The sequence below is a fragment of the Carica papaya genome, chromosome 1 (genome assembly GCF_054855325.1).
Source record: "Carica papaya isolate Zhongbai chromosome 1, ASM5485532v1, whole genome shotgun sequence".
NCBI classification, from domain to species: Eukaryota; Viridiplantae; Streptophyta; class Magnoliopsida; order Brassicales; family Caricaceae; genus Carica; species Carica papaya.
In genome coordinates, this window is record NC_142309.1 from 24,381,507 (window position 1) to 24,394,924 (window position 13,418).

Genomic DNA, 13,418 nt, shown 5'->3' on the forward strand with positions numbered 1-13,418 from the left:
ACTTACCTCATCTAACAATGTTGAAGTTATCTTTAACTTATCCTCTTATTTTGTGAAGGACAAAGCCACAGGCAAGGTGCGACTACTAGGGAAGCTTAAAGACAGTTTATACTGCTTGGACTCCTTAAGACCAACTTTTCTTTATCATCCTCCCTGTCAAGCCTTGATCACTAGCAAAAACAACCAAACCTTTGAATCAAGAAAACTGATGTGGCATAGAAGACTCGGACATCCATCTTCAAAAACCTTATCTGTTTTCTTAAAAACATGTAATGAACCATTTAAGTTCAATGAAAACATCTTTTGTGATGTGTGTCAACTGGGTAAGTCCCATTTTCTTCCTTATTCTTTGTCTTTATCACATACAAAAACACCATTCGAAATTATTCATACTGATGTTAGGGGACCATCTGCTCTCCCTTCACCCTCTAGCCATAGATATTATGTAATTTTCATTGACGATTAAAATCGATTCACTTGGCTCTATCCACTGAAATAAAAATCAGAAGTTTTTCAGGCCTTTACTCTGTTCAAACACCAAACAGAAACCCAGTTTGGAAAGAAAATAAAGTGTCTTCAATCAGATATAGGATGAGAATTCAATGGCCTGACGCAGACTCTTCAAAATAATGGAATTAAAATTAGATTCTCATATCTCCACTGATTTGCTATAAACGAACGAGTTGAAAGAAAACATCAGCATATAACCAAAATCGATCTCACCCTCCTTGCCGAGTCGGGTGTGCCATTGAAATATAGGCTTGATGCGTTTGAAACAACCGTATCTTTTATTAATAGAATGCCTATGCCAATCTTGAATCAGTCTTCGCCACTTGAAATGCTTTACCGTAAAAAACCTAACTACAAATAGCTAAAGATATTTAGATGTGTCTGTTTTCCTTGCCTATGACCATATCAGAATCATAAGCTCACCTTCTACTCAACAAAATGTGTTTTTCTTGGTTACAGTTCTCTACACAAAGGATATAAATGTCTCAACTCCACTGGCAAGATGTATGTATCCAGAAATGTTGTCTTCAGTGAACCTGAATTTCCCTATCACCATGGGTTCGTGAAAAAGCATCAACTTGAAACAGTCTGTAGAATCACATTACCTTTCTAGCTGAATATATCTTCCAACCCTACATCAGCCATTCATTTCCCAGGGAGTTAGAGCAGACAAGTCGTTGAAGAAACTGTAGCATCAACTTCCTCCCCTATGGCAAAGTCTCATCGCAACATTCACTAAGAGATCCTTCGACCATTAACAATTTATTGCAAGAAGAACCAGTGTCTTCTCTCAGTCAGAGCATAACACCATCAGATCAAGAAGAATAGAGAGTACAAGCCAAAAATACCCTGACAGAAGCTCTAAGACACCAGATGATGACCATAGCTCAAGTTGGGATATTTAGACCAAGGAACCTGCCACAAGACTTTCAATTATTCAAAGCAGTCATGGTAAGAAATCTTACAACACCTACTTTGATCATTGAAGTAACCATAATTCCCCACTAAAAATTGGCCATGGAAGAAGAAATATCTGCCCTCAGGAACAATCAGACATGGAAGCTGGTTCCTCATCATCCAAAAATGAACCTAGTTGGCAACTAATGAGTTTACAAAATCAAGACCAATGCCGATGGAAGCTTCTAACGATGTAAAGCTAGACTAGTAGCAAATGATTTTCATCAAACACCTGGATAGACTTTCATTAAACATTCAACCCAGTAATTAAGGCATCAATGCTTCGAGTGATTCTGATTCTAACAGTAACAAACGGGTGGAGCGTCAAACAGCTGAATGTGAACAATGCCTTCCTAAATAGAGAATTAAGAGAGACGATTTTCATGAAGCAACCTGAAGGCTTCGAAGATCCCAAACACCCTAACTATGTTTGTCAACTCAACAAAGCTCTCTATGGACTCAAGCAAGCTCCAAGAGCATGGTTTGACAAGCTCAAATCATCACTGCTCGAATGGGGCTTTAAGAACTCACAAGTAGATACATCTCTATTTTTCTTCCTTATAAAGACAACTAAAGTGTTCATCCTAATCTATGTTGATGATATAGTTGTTACAGGGAACATATTAGAGATGATGCTAAGTGTCATCAACCAACTTCATAATTTATTTGCACTAAAAGATATTGAAGACATTCATCTCTTCCTCGGCATCGAAGTAACACGGGATGACACTGACATCTTCCTTACTCAAATAAAATACACTGAAGAACTCCTTGAAAGAGGCAACATGCACTTTGCTAAACCATGTTTGACACCGGCAGTAATCGACAACAACTTGTCCATTGGATAAGGAAAATAACTGAAAGATCTGACTCCCTATCAGAAAATGATAGAATCTTTTCAATATCTAACTCACACAAGGTCAGATATATCGTTTATTGTCAACAAACTTAGACAATTCATGCAAAAACTAAGTGATCTTCACATGAAAGCCTTGAAAAGAGTTCTTCGATATCTAAAAGGAACAAGTGATGTCAGTCTCCACATTAAACCCAGCGACATACTAAACATTGTTGGGTATTCGGATGCTAACTAGGCCTATTTGAAGGATGATTGTCGCTCGACCTCGGGTTACTGCATCTATCTTGGAGAGAATTTGATCTCTTGGAGTTCAAAGAAGCAGAATGTTGTATCAAGGTCAAGTGTCGAATCTGAGTAAGGGGCCTTGGCTCACCTATCTTGTGAAATCACATGGCTGGAGTCTTTACTTAAAGAGATAAACATCAACACTCCACAAACTCCAATAGCTTGATGCGATAATATGAGTGCCACAGCTCTTGCAGACAATCCTGTTTTCAATTCACGAACCAAACATATTGAAGTTGATGTTCACTTCATTCACGACAAAGTGACAACAGGAGCTCTCGATATTAAATATGTGCCCTTATATGATCATACCGTCGATTGCTTCACCGAGGCCCTGTCACAAGCACAGATTAAGTATTTTAGGGAAAAACTTGGACTGGTTCATCGACCGCTTCCCTTGACAAGTTTGAGGGGGGATGTGATGAACAACTTGCAACAGTCGACTCAATAAGACAAGTGTGCCAACTTGTCAAGATCAACGAAAGGTCCCAATCAGCATGCAACTCATCCCACAGCTCCCAGAAAAACATGCATGGCCGAAAACTGGAATGCAATCGTCCTCCTGATAGAACAGAATCGTCCCTCACTGAAAATCGTTAAAGCTGCATATATTTTTTGGTTTCTTCAGCGTTAATTGGCAGTGAAAGTTGAGCTCTATAAATGTATCACTCTCGTTAACAAAATCAGATGAATGAAAACCAAGAAGCTGTGAATTGTCCAACTTTTCGTATCAACCAAGATAATCTATTTTCTTAACTTGGGGAACTGTCGGGGTGACGTTGAAGGGACTCTTTCTTGGATTTCGTCTCTATTTTTTGAAACTTGTTTTATTCTCTGACTGTTTTTTTTTTTTTTGTGATGGATGTTATTTTTCTCTATAACTTGTGTGGTTTTATCAAATTTTTTATGCTTGTTTTTGCTCTTAAGTTGCTTTTTTGTGGCAGATTTTATTTTTTGCTAATGTCTCTACCCCTTTTATATAGAGTCATTATCTCTTATTTATCTTTAATTTCATCCATCGTTTTTTATTAAGTTAAATATAAAACACTTACAACAATACTCTGAAAATATTAAAAGAATATCGATAAATGAGAAGATTATGTATGAATCCACGTAAACGAGAATGAAAAGTAAATTTTCTAAGGTTAGGGATGCAATAGAGCTTACGATTAAATCCAAATTTTGATGTCATGGTAGATAAAAAGTTTACCACGCGAAGTGAGCAAAAATCTAAGGGAAATTGAATAAAAACAGAAGCAACACAAATAAATATTGCTGTCTTATAGATTTAATTTGGTTAAAAGTAAACTTGAGAAAACCGTAATAATCTCATTTTTATCTTATATTAATTTTGTTTTTTTTATAAGGTCAAAAAGAGATTATGGAGCAGTTGTAATATTATTTAAAAATTTTGAAAACTCGTGTCAGTGATTTGATTTGAATGATTATAAAATTTTTGTAGCAGCTTATAACCATTAATGACATTCTTTAATTATATGTTTGAAACTTAATGCAGCCATTAAATGGGAGCTACAGGATTAAAAATCTTACATATGTATATATATATATATATATATATATATATATATATATGTTCATTTGTTTGATCAGCAACATTGCAAAAGGATGTTGGCATTCCAATAAATTGGCTTTAATAATGCACGTCTACTTCCCGGCTAATTTGATTAATATAATTATTAATTACATCATCTTTAAAAAAAATTAATTCACACACACACACACACAAGTTTTTATTAATAAATATATTGTGAAATTATTTATTATTATGATTATAAATAATTTATTAATACTGTAATTTCTGATAATGCAAAATCGTATTTTATTAGTTATTTTTTGCTTTACATCATAATAAAGAGTGAATTTAATTGGTATCATGGATATGTTTTATATATTATATTTTATTAGAAAAAGACAAATATAAAACATCGAATGTTTGTTCTCATTTTTATCTAAATATATATATATATATGTATATATAGCTGAAATTATATACGATATAAATAAGTAAGAACAAGAATTCATAAATAAATATGTAATGGAAAAATAATTGAATGTGATTTTATTTTTATGTTATAAATCGTAAAACTTGTATCTCTTGATTTTTCATTTAAGATTAAATAATTAATCCATGCAAATGATATTTTATGTCTTATCTAATTTGTCGCTTCTAACCCGAGAGGTGTGGGATGGCTTTCGTGTTCAGGCCCATTATATAGAGTCCATGCATTTAAAGCTAATTACTCTGTCATTGTCACTACTGGGCCAACGCTTTTTGACAAACATAACATAAATAAATATATGCATGCGGAACAGGAATGTTAAATAAGCAAATACTCTGCAAATCGCTAATTAATTAATGTTATCAATCACTTAGCTTACTATTCACGAGGCTTAATTTGTTATTTAATTAATCTAAGACGAATGTATAATTTAATAGTTTGGTATTATTCACTAAACAGAGCACTAAATTCCCCGATAAACAAAAATTGGTACAATATTCACACTTTCTTTTACGTTGGACCAAAGTAAGAAAGAAAAACAGAAAACTTTTTAATTTGATTTTTCTACAAAATTCGTACTTTCTTTTTATCTCATCTCATTATATTTCATAAATGGTATAAAAAAAAAATTAAAACTAATATTACATATTATTATTTTTCAAAAATATTCAATAAAATCATAAAATTTACAAGAAAAAAAAAATAGTATATCCATTCTCTAAATTATCATATTATTCCCAGAAGAAAAATGATTAGGTGTTCTGCTTATGAAAGTACTCAGGCAACATTGGAAGCCCGTCTGAGTTGGGGAATTTCTTCCTGCGGTTCGTCCGTGCCGCATATATAAATAATATATATATATATATATATCAAGCCTCAACTCATCTTCTAAACCATTTCTATTTCGTGCCTCACACGACCTCGCTCTGAGTATCAAAAGAGAGCATAGCCAGGGATACAATGGATTCTGCAGGGTTCACACAAAAATCCCATGCAGTTTGCATCCCTTACCCAGCTCAAGGCCACGTAACTCCCATGCTAAACTTAGCAAAGCTCTTACACAGCCGTGGCTTCCATGTCACTTTCGTCAACACTGAGTTTAACCATAACCGCTTGCTTAAATCCAGAGGCCCAGACTCTCTCGACAGCCTCCCTTCCTTCCGCTTCCAGACAATTCCCGACGGACTCCCGCCGAGTGACGTCGACGCCACCCAAGACATACCCTCTCTTTGCAAATCTACCAGCAAGACCTGCTCACCTCACTTTAAACAACTTCTCCACAAACTCAACCACTCCGATGGTATTCCTGTCACCTGCATAGTTTCCGATGGAATCATGAGCTTCGCCGTCGACGCAGCTGAAGAACTCGGCCTCCCCATCTTGCTGTTTTGGACACCTAGCGCTTGTGGCGTCTTGAGTTACCTTCATTACCGTCATCTTATTGAAAAGGGTTTGATACCTCTAAAAGGTAGGTGTATTGTTTATTTACAGTAATATTATATATGTTATATATGCAAATTAATTTAGTGTAACTTGGCTTTTGATTTGCAGATGAGAGTTATTTGAACAATGGGTACCTCGATACTGCTATACATTGGATACCAGGCATGAAGGATATCCGGTTGAAAGACCTGCCAAGTTTTATCAGGACAACTGATCCAAATTCCATCATGCTAGATTTTATTATGGGTGAGACAGATCGAGCCAAAAGAGCTTCAGCAATTGTGTTAAACACGTTTGATGCCCTGGAGCACGATGTTTTAAGTGCACTGTCCCCGTTGCTGCCGCCTATTTATCCCATCGGCCCCTTGAACTTTCTAGCAAATCAGCTGGTCGATGATGAAACAAAACAGATAGGCTCAAACTTATGGAAGGAAGATCGCGAGTGTCTGCCATGGCTAGATTCTAAAGAAGCCAACTCGGTTGTGTACGTGAACTTTGGAAGCATAACAGTCGTGACAACCAACCAACTCGTTGAGTTCGCTTGGGGGCTGGCGAACAGCAAGAAGACGTTCTTGTGGGTGATTAGACCTGATCTTGTCGTCGGCGATTCGGCCGTATTGCCGCCGGAGTTTGTGGAGGAGACTAAAGAGAGATGTTTGCTGGGCAGCTGGTGCCCGCAGGAAGAAGTTCTAAGGCACCCATCAATCGGCGGATTCTTGACGCATAGCGGGTGGAATTCGACCATCGAGAGTATCTGCGCGGGCGTCCCGATGATCTGCTGGCCATTTTTTGCAGAGCAGCAGACAAATTGCAGATACTGTTGCGAGAAATGGGGTATAGGCATGGAGATTAACAGTGATGTAAATAGAGACGAAGTTGAGAGTCTGGTTCGAGAGCTCATGGAAGGTGAGAAAGGAAAAGAGATGAAGAAGAATGCCATGGAGTGGAAGAGGATGGCGGAAGGGGCCACTTGTTCGTCTTGTGTGAACTTGAAGGCGATGATTAGCAAAATCCTTCTACATCAAGATTAGGCTGTTTGTTAACTAATTATTTCATGCGTTCCTGCTAATCGAAACTATTTTATTTCTACCTCTCTCCCAGTTTTTGTTGAATAATGTTTTAAATAAAACAAAACTAACTAGCTTAAATTCAATGCATTTTGTTGATAATCTATACTCAAAAAAAAAATGCTTAAGATTTTCTCTTTAATTAAAAAAAAAAAAATTGAATTATTTGCTGATCAGATTGATGGTTTGATTTGAGTTTTTGTTTTTGTTTTGAATTATTGAATTATTGAATCAAGGATAGACGTACAATCCCAATATCTGGAACTTTTTTCTCATTTTGTCTTTGTCTCCTATTTTTACTTTTCACCATAAAAAAAAAAAAAAAAAAAAAAGGACAAACGGTAACTATTAATGATTTTAACTCAGTTTGTTTGGTTGTTGCTCATAATAATATTAGGGGGGGGGGGGGGGGGGAGATAAGCATCAAGAATTTGAAAATTTTGAAAGATCGTGTTAGTGACGAGGTTTCAATAATTAAAAGGTTTAGGAAAAATGTCGTAGAACCTTTGTGTTGTGGTTTAACCATTCATGGTTTATTCTTTAATTACGTAATTTGGAATTCAATGCACCCCGTCAAAAGAAGAGGGAGAGAACTAAAAATCCCGTTAGATTATTTTGTAATTATACATTTTGGACTTCCCCGCCAATTTGATTAAGACTTCCACTTAGGCTAATATAATATATTATTAATTAATTATCTTTAAAAAAAAATAGTAATTCACACACACACACACGTTTTTATCAATATATGTATGATGTAATGACTTAAATTATTTGTTATTATGTTTATAAATTATTTATTAATATTGTAATAATGCGAGATATAAATTTTATGCCAACGATTCAATTATTCGTATAATATATTAAGTATATTATTATTTGATAATTTATTTCAATATATGACAATAATATTTTTACTATCACATTTATTATTTTATTATTTAATTTATGTAATGAAATTTTTAATTTAATTTATAGGTTTTACATCAAGATGAGAATCATGATAATGAGAGTAAAATTTTTTACGATTTAATTTAAAATATTCTTATTAATTATATCATTAAAATATGATATTAATGATCCGATAAGAATAATATATATGTGATAGTTTTTATAAAATAAAAAGTAATTGATCTCGTTAACTAAATCACATATATATATATATAATCATTGAACCGATCCGATTAAAAATTTCTAATGGTTAATATTATTTTAAACTGTCAATACATTATTTTGTTATTTTGATGATACGTAATAATTTTTTTAAATATGAGATCATCATAAGAAATTAACAAATCATTTATTATACTTTGTTTCTGAATACCTATAGTCATAGAACTGTAATGATTAAATACTCTTATACCAAAGTTGAAAAGATATTGAATGTGATTAAATACTTATAGAATTAATGATTGATCAAAACCAACTTTGGTTAATAAGTTTAAGTTTTATGTTATCATTTATTATCGAGACTAAATTAAGAGAAAGAATAAAAAAAAAAATTTATGTCATTCATTAGTAAATTATAATTAATATGAAATATAATTGGTAACCTATTGGAATTTGACAATTAAATCATATTTTAGCGTTAACCCGAAATAATAATAACGAAAGAAAATATTACATATTTCTTTAGAGTAATTGTACATTTAATGTTATTCGATCGTTGAGAAATATTGTTAAACATCAACATTAATTAGTGAATTGGTTTGACCAATTTGCTATCGATTAAGTATTGAATCTATGAGATCGTATACTAGCGAGTGTTCTGACTTTTGTTAAATAAATTAATTATTTTAATTATTTAAAAATTAAATTATAAAATTTATTTAATTAAATAAATAAATTTTTGTGTTTAAATAAAATATTATTATATTTTTACTGGCATCGATGATATAATTAATGTTGGAGACAAATTGAATTTTTTTTATTTTTTAAATAAAAAATTAATATTTATATTTTTTGTTATTATATTATTAATATAATAATATAATATGTGTAACTACTATAATGATTGATATTATTATAAAATTTAATTTAAAATTAAATTAATTTATAAAATTATTTTATTAAATAATAATAATTTAAAAAAAAGAAACATATATATATATATGAGATTTATATGTATATGATTGGGTGTTAAAAAGAAAAATAAAAAAAAAAGGTAGATTAGTTCAATTTGATTTGGAATTCTGCAGGAAGAGTCCAAAAACAATATCACCACCCACCGACCAAAAACAAAATCGAGGAATTTTTCTGTTAAATACATATATTATTCAACTTGTTTATGAGTTTTGTTAATTAAATAATTGAATAACGAAAGTTAATTTCAGTGTGAATAGGAATAGAGTATTCGTATTTTTAAATAATTTTAATTTAAAAATTTGTTGTGATGTATATTTTAAATCAGATTAAATTATTTTATATTTTTCATTGCATATTATAATTCTTCATCAAAATCATAAGAAAATGGATTTATTCAGTTAGTTATTTCCGCTTTACATCATAAAAAAGAGTGATTTTATTCGTATTATTGACAAATTTATATATTATATTTTATTTAGAAAAACAATGTAAAACAACGAATGTTAGTAGTGGGAACCCAAACCGGTCCAAGAATTACTAAATTAATCAAATGTAAGTTAATATTATATATATATATATATATATACTGAAATTATATACAACACAAATAGGTACGAACAAATAATTGATAAACGAAAATACACGGGAAAAATAATTGAATGTTATTCTATTTTTATGTTATAAATCAACAAAGTTGGTATCTCTCGATTTCCTCATTTAAGAATAAATAAATTAATCCATGCAAACGATAACAGTATCTATCCCTGCCCAACATCCTAATGGGCTACATCCCCAAAGGGGCGGTCTAAAAACAATACAATACTGGGCCTTAAAGCAGTTTCATGTTTAGGCCTATTTAAAAAGCCCATTACTGTCTCATGGTAACTACTGGGAGCCAACGCTTTGGACAAACATAGCATATATAAAGATTATTCATATATATATATATATAGAAGCAAGTGCGTTATAATTATATATAAAATATATATTCATACAGAACCGTGGATATCTGGGAAAAAAAATATTATATGAGAGTTAAATTTTCTTTCTTGACATCGTCATAATAATATAAATATCTGAACTAGTTTTTTTTCTAATAAAAAAATATAAATAAACTGAGGTTAGATGAGCTTCGTTTTGCTTGGTTAATTAGCATTAGATGCTTACAGACGAATTGTTCACAACTGAAAATCAAAATTGTTCTAACAAAATCAATTCCTAAATTTAGGGTAAAAGTTGCACAAATTAATTGATCACTTGACTCATCGAGCTACAAATAAAGAGATTAATAATTCAATTTACTATTTTTTCACTTTCATTTTTAGTGTAAAATATTATACATAAAGTTAAACCTAGATCAGTCCCGTTGATATGATCATAATCGAATTAACCTTCCGACCGGAGTTTTTTAAAAAAATATTAACGTGTAAAATTTTAATATTATGAATATATATTTGGGTTTCTTTTCAAGAATTGGTAGTCATATTAAAACGTAAGAATCTATACTTATATAGATGAATTAAGATTAAGCAAAAACTAAACCCCATTTGCATGCATGCACTTGAAAACACAGCAACGCGTAAATACTAATAGAATAGTGAGTTGGGAGAATTTGATGGGTTGATGTAAATTTAAGTGATCTAGAGAAGCAGAGAAGATGCCGTGTCCTCAAGCGATTCAAACGACGTCGAAGCAGGAAAAGGGGCATGTCCAGACCCAAATGCTTTGATATGATCTTTAAGCGATCTCTTGTGTTTGAAATCTGAGCCACACACACACGGCCAACGCTTACCGCAGTTCTTCTCGTGCGTCCTCCAGTCACCTTTCACCGCCAGCAACTTCCCACACTTGCGACACATGAACGATTTCAGCCCATGTTTTCTCTTGTAATGCGTCTGCAACGTCCGGAAATCCTTCAGCGGCTTTGCTCGCTGGTGCTCGATGTTGTTCTTGCACCCTTCTGCGCAGCAATAGCACGGTATCCCTAACATCGCCCGCGGCTGGCTTCCTTTCAATGAATCTGGCCCTTTTCTATATTGTGATCCGTGACCCCACATGTGCATCTGCATCCCATTTATCATACCATTGTAAATACATATATATAAGTGTAAAAGTTGTATATCATAGTGCATGCAGACCTGGAGATTATTGTAGCGGTTAAATGTTTTGAAGCAGACATGGCAGGAAAAATGAGTGAAGCCGATGAGTATTTGCTCGGCAGTTGGTATCCAATACTGACTAGCTGCTGTATAGTTTTTACTCTTTGAATCTGTATTAATGGTGGTTTGCTCAGAAAAGCAGTGATCTGGAAGGCCGATATGCAATGCCACGGTAACGTCCTCTTCTTCATCGGCATTGCTGTTGTATTCTTGAAGAGGAGGGTTTTCGTGGTGTTTTTTTTCTTGGGAACCAAACAAGTCCAGGGTGGGGAATAGATCAAGAGGCTCGATTACAGGCTTTGTTGAAGAAGCCGCGAGGAAACTGCATGAAATATCCAAAGGTTCCATTGCATGAAGACAAGAAGATGGAGAATTATGGGCAGACCGTAGGCTGTTGATTTTAATTTACTGCTTTATTTTATATAGCGAGTATTTAGGTAGCCTAGCCACATTGTTGGAGTGTAATGATGAGTTATATATATACATACATAATGTATATAGTTTGATCAATGTGACATGCCCTTAGAAAAATATATAGAGATGAGTGAGAGAGTTAAATGTATAGCTAGTAAGAGAGAGTGGTAGCGTAGAGGGTGGCTGGAGAATATTGTGGTTGGGTGAAAAGAACCTCTGCGAAGGGGGGTCATAAATTGGTTCTGTTGATTTTGGATATCTAATTTTAGGGCGTCCTTAAATTTTGTGGGGCATGAGCACCATGTTTGGAAAGAGTTGAATTGCAGGGGTGTTGAAATTTTATATATGTAGTCTGAATGTTTATCGTTTTTAACAGTCAACTCCCCCATTGACAATTCCAAGCAGAGAGAGAGAGAGCTTGTATTATTCAGACGTGAGATGATTATATTTCTTAATATACGTACATGTGTATACGTATTAGTGGATAGCTTTCATTTGTGTCTCTTGTCCAAATATTCCACAACCCTTTTACTTTTTGGTGCTGTATAGACTGTAAATAGCAAGACAATCTAGTGTAAGTTTCTTCTGGTGTGAGAAAACCAGGTTTCAGCTCCTGGTATAATAAATGCCCATTGAAATTTAAATACGTATTGAGAGAAATTCACTTAATTAGCCATGAAATAAGCTGGCATTCCCCATCTAAGAGTTGTTCCAAATGGTAAAAAATTATTGAATTGGAAAACTTTCAGTTTGCACCATATGTACAACTATTTACTGCTCAAATAATCTTAGTATAGTTACCATTGAATCTAAGAACTGGGTAAAACAATATGTATGTGCGTATACATGAGTGAGGTATGCTAATGGTGGAAAAATGATAACTCAACTACTCATGGAAGAAGAATTAATTCGGGCATGAGCTAATTTTTTCACGCAAACTTGCTTCTCGATTATTAGATCCTAGTTGCATTTGGCGCATACCCCATTTTCTTATTCCGCAGTTACCCAAAACTCAATACCTCCAAATCTTGGTATATGAGCACGTAATGCGATATAGGTTAAGTTCAGATTTGATAAGGTGGCGGGGAATTGAGATTTTCTGCCGAAAAGAAATTTGAAAGATAAAAACAGGTTTAGATTATATTTTGTTGAAAATGAAATGAGAAATTAAAAAAGTACATGAGTTATGTATGAACTAACAAAATTCTTAAAATTCCAAACGCATAAATTATATCTAAATTCAATTTATTAACTATAATTAAGTTTAATACATGAATTATTTATTTTTTTTATAAAAAAAATACAGTAATTATTATATTTCACAATTTACATTTAACTTAACTGTTTAATAAGAAGATAGTTTGAATATGTATGTTGAAAATTTCAAAATTATTATTTCCAACATCTTCACGGTAATTGGTCCTAGACGGGGCTTGGGAATCCAGTTACATTAGTAAAGAAAATAGATGGAAAAGAAAACAAAAATAGAAGCCCTAAAGTTGCGAGATTTGATTTTTGTCGTATTTTTTCAATCCTTCAATGTTCGTACAGAACAAAATATATATATATATATATATTAAAATCTAAATATTTAATAAGATGCTCAAAAAATAAATAA

The 13,418-nt window shown here is 32.8% G+C and overlaps 2 protein-coding genes across 2 annotated transcripts; one reads left to right on the top strand and one right to left on the bottom strand.

Annotated features, from left to right (window-relative positions):
• Positions 1-5,378: 5,378 nt before the first annotated feature.
• LOC110816812 (7-deoxyloganetin glucosyltransferase-like) lies at positions 5,379-7,228 on the top strand. The gene is made up of 2 exons (XM_022045141.2): positions 5,379-6,100; positions 6,184-7,228. Exons 1-2 carry the CDS (start codon positions 5,593-5,595, stop codon positions 7,104-7,106), a joined length of 1,431 nt encoding a protein of 476 aa, XP_021900833.1. The 5' UTR covers positions 5,379-5,592; the 3' UTR covers positions 7,107-7,228.
• Positions 7,229-10,526: 3,298 nt separating this feature from the next.
• TT1 (C2H2 and C2HC zinc fingers superfamily protein) lies at positions 10,527-13,143 on the bottom strand. The gene is made up of 2 exons (XM_022045080.2): positions 11,366-13,143; positions 10,527-11,290 (listed from the first exon to the last, which is right to left on the bottom strand). The coding sequence occupies exons 1-2, from the start codon at positions 11,732-11,734 to the stop codon at positions 10,868-10,870; spliced, it is 792 nt and encodes a 263-aa protein (XP_021900772.1). The 5' UTR covers positions 11,735-13,143; the 3' UTR covers positions 10,527-10,867.
• Between the last annotated feature and the right edge of the window lie 275 nt (positions 13,144-13,418).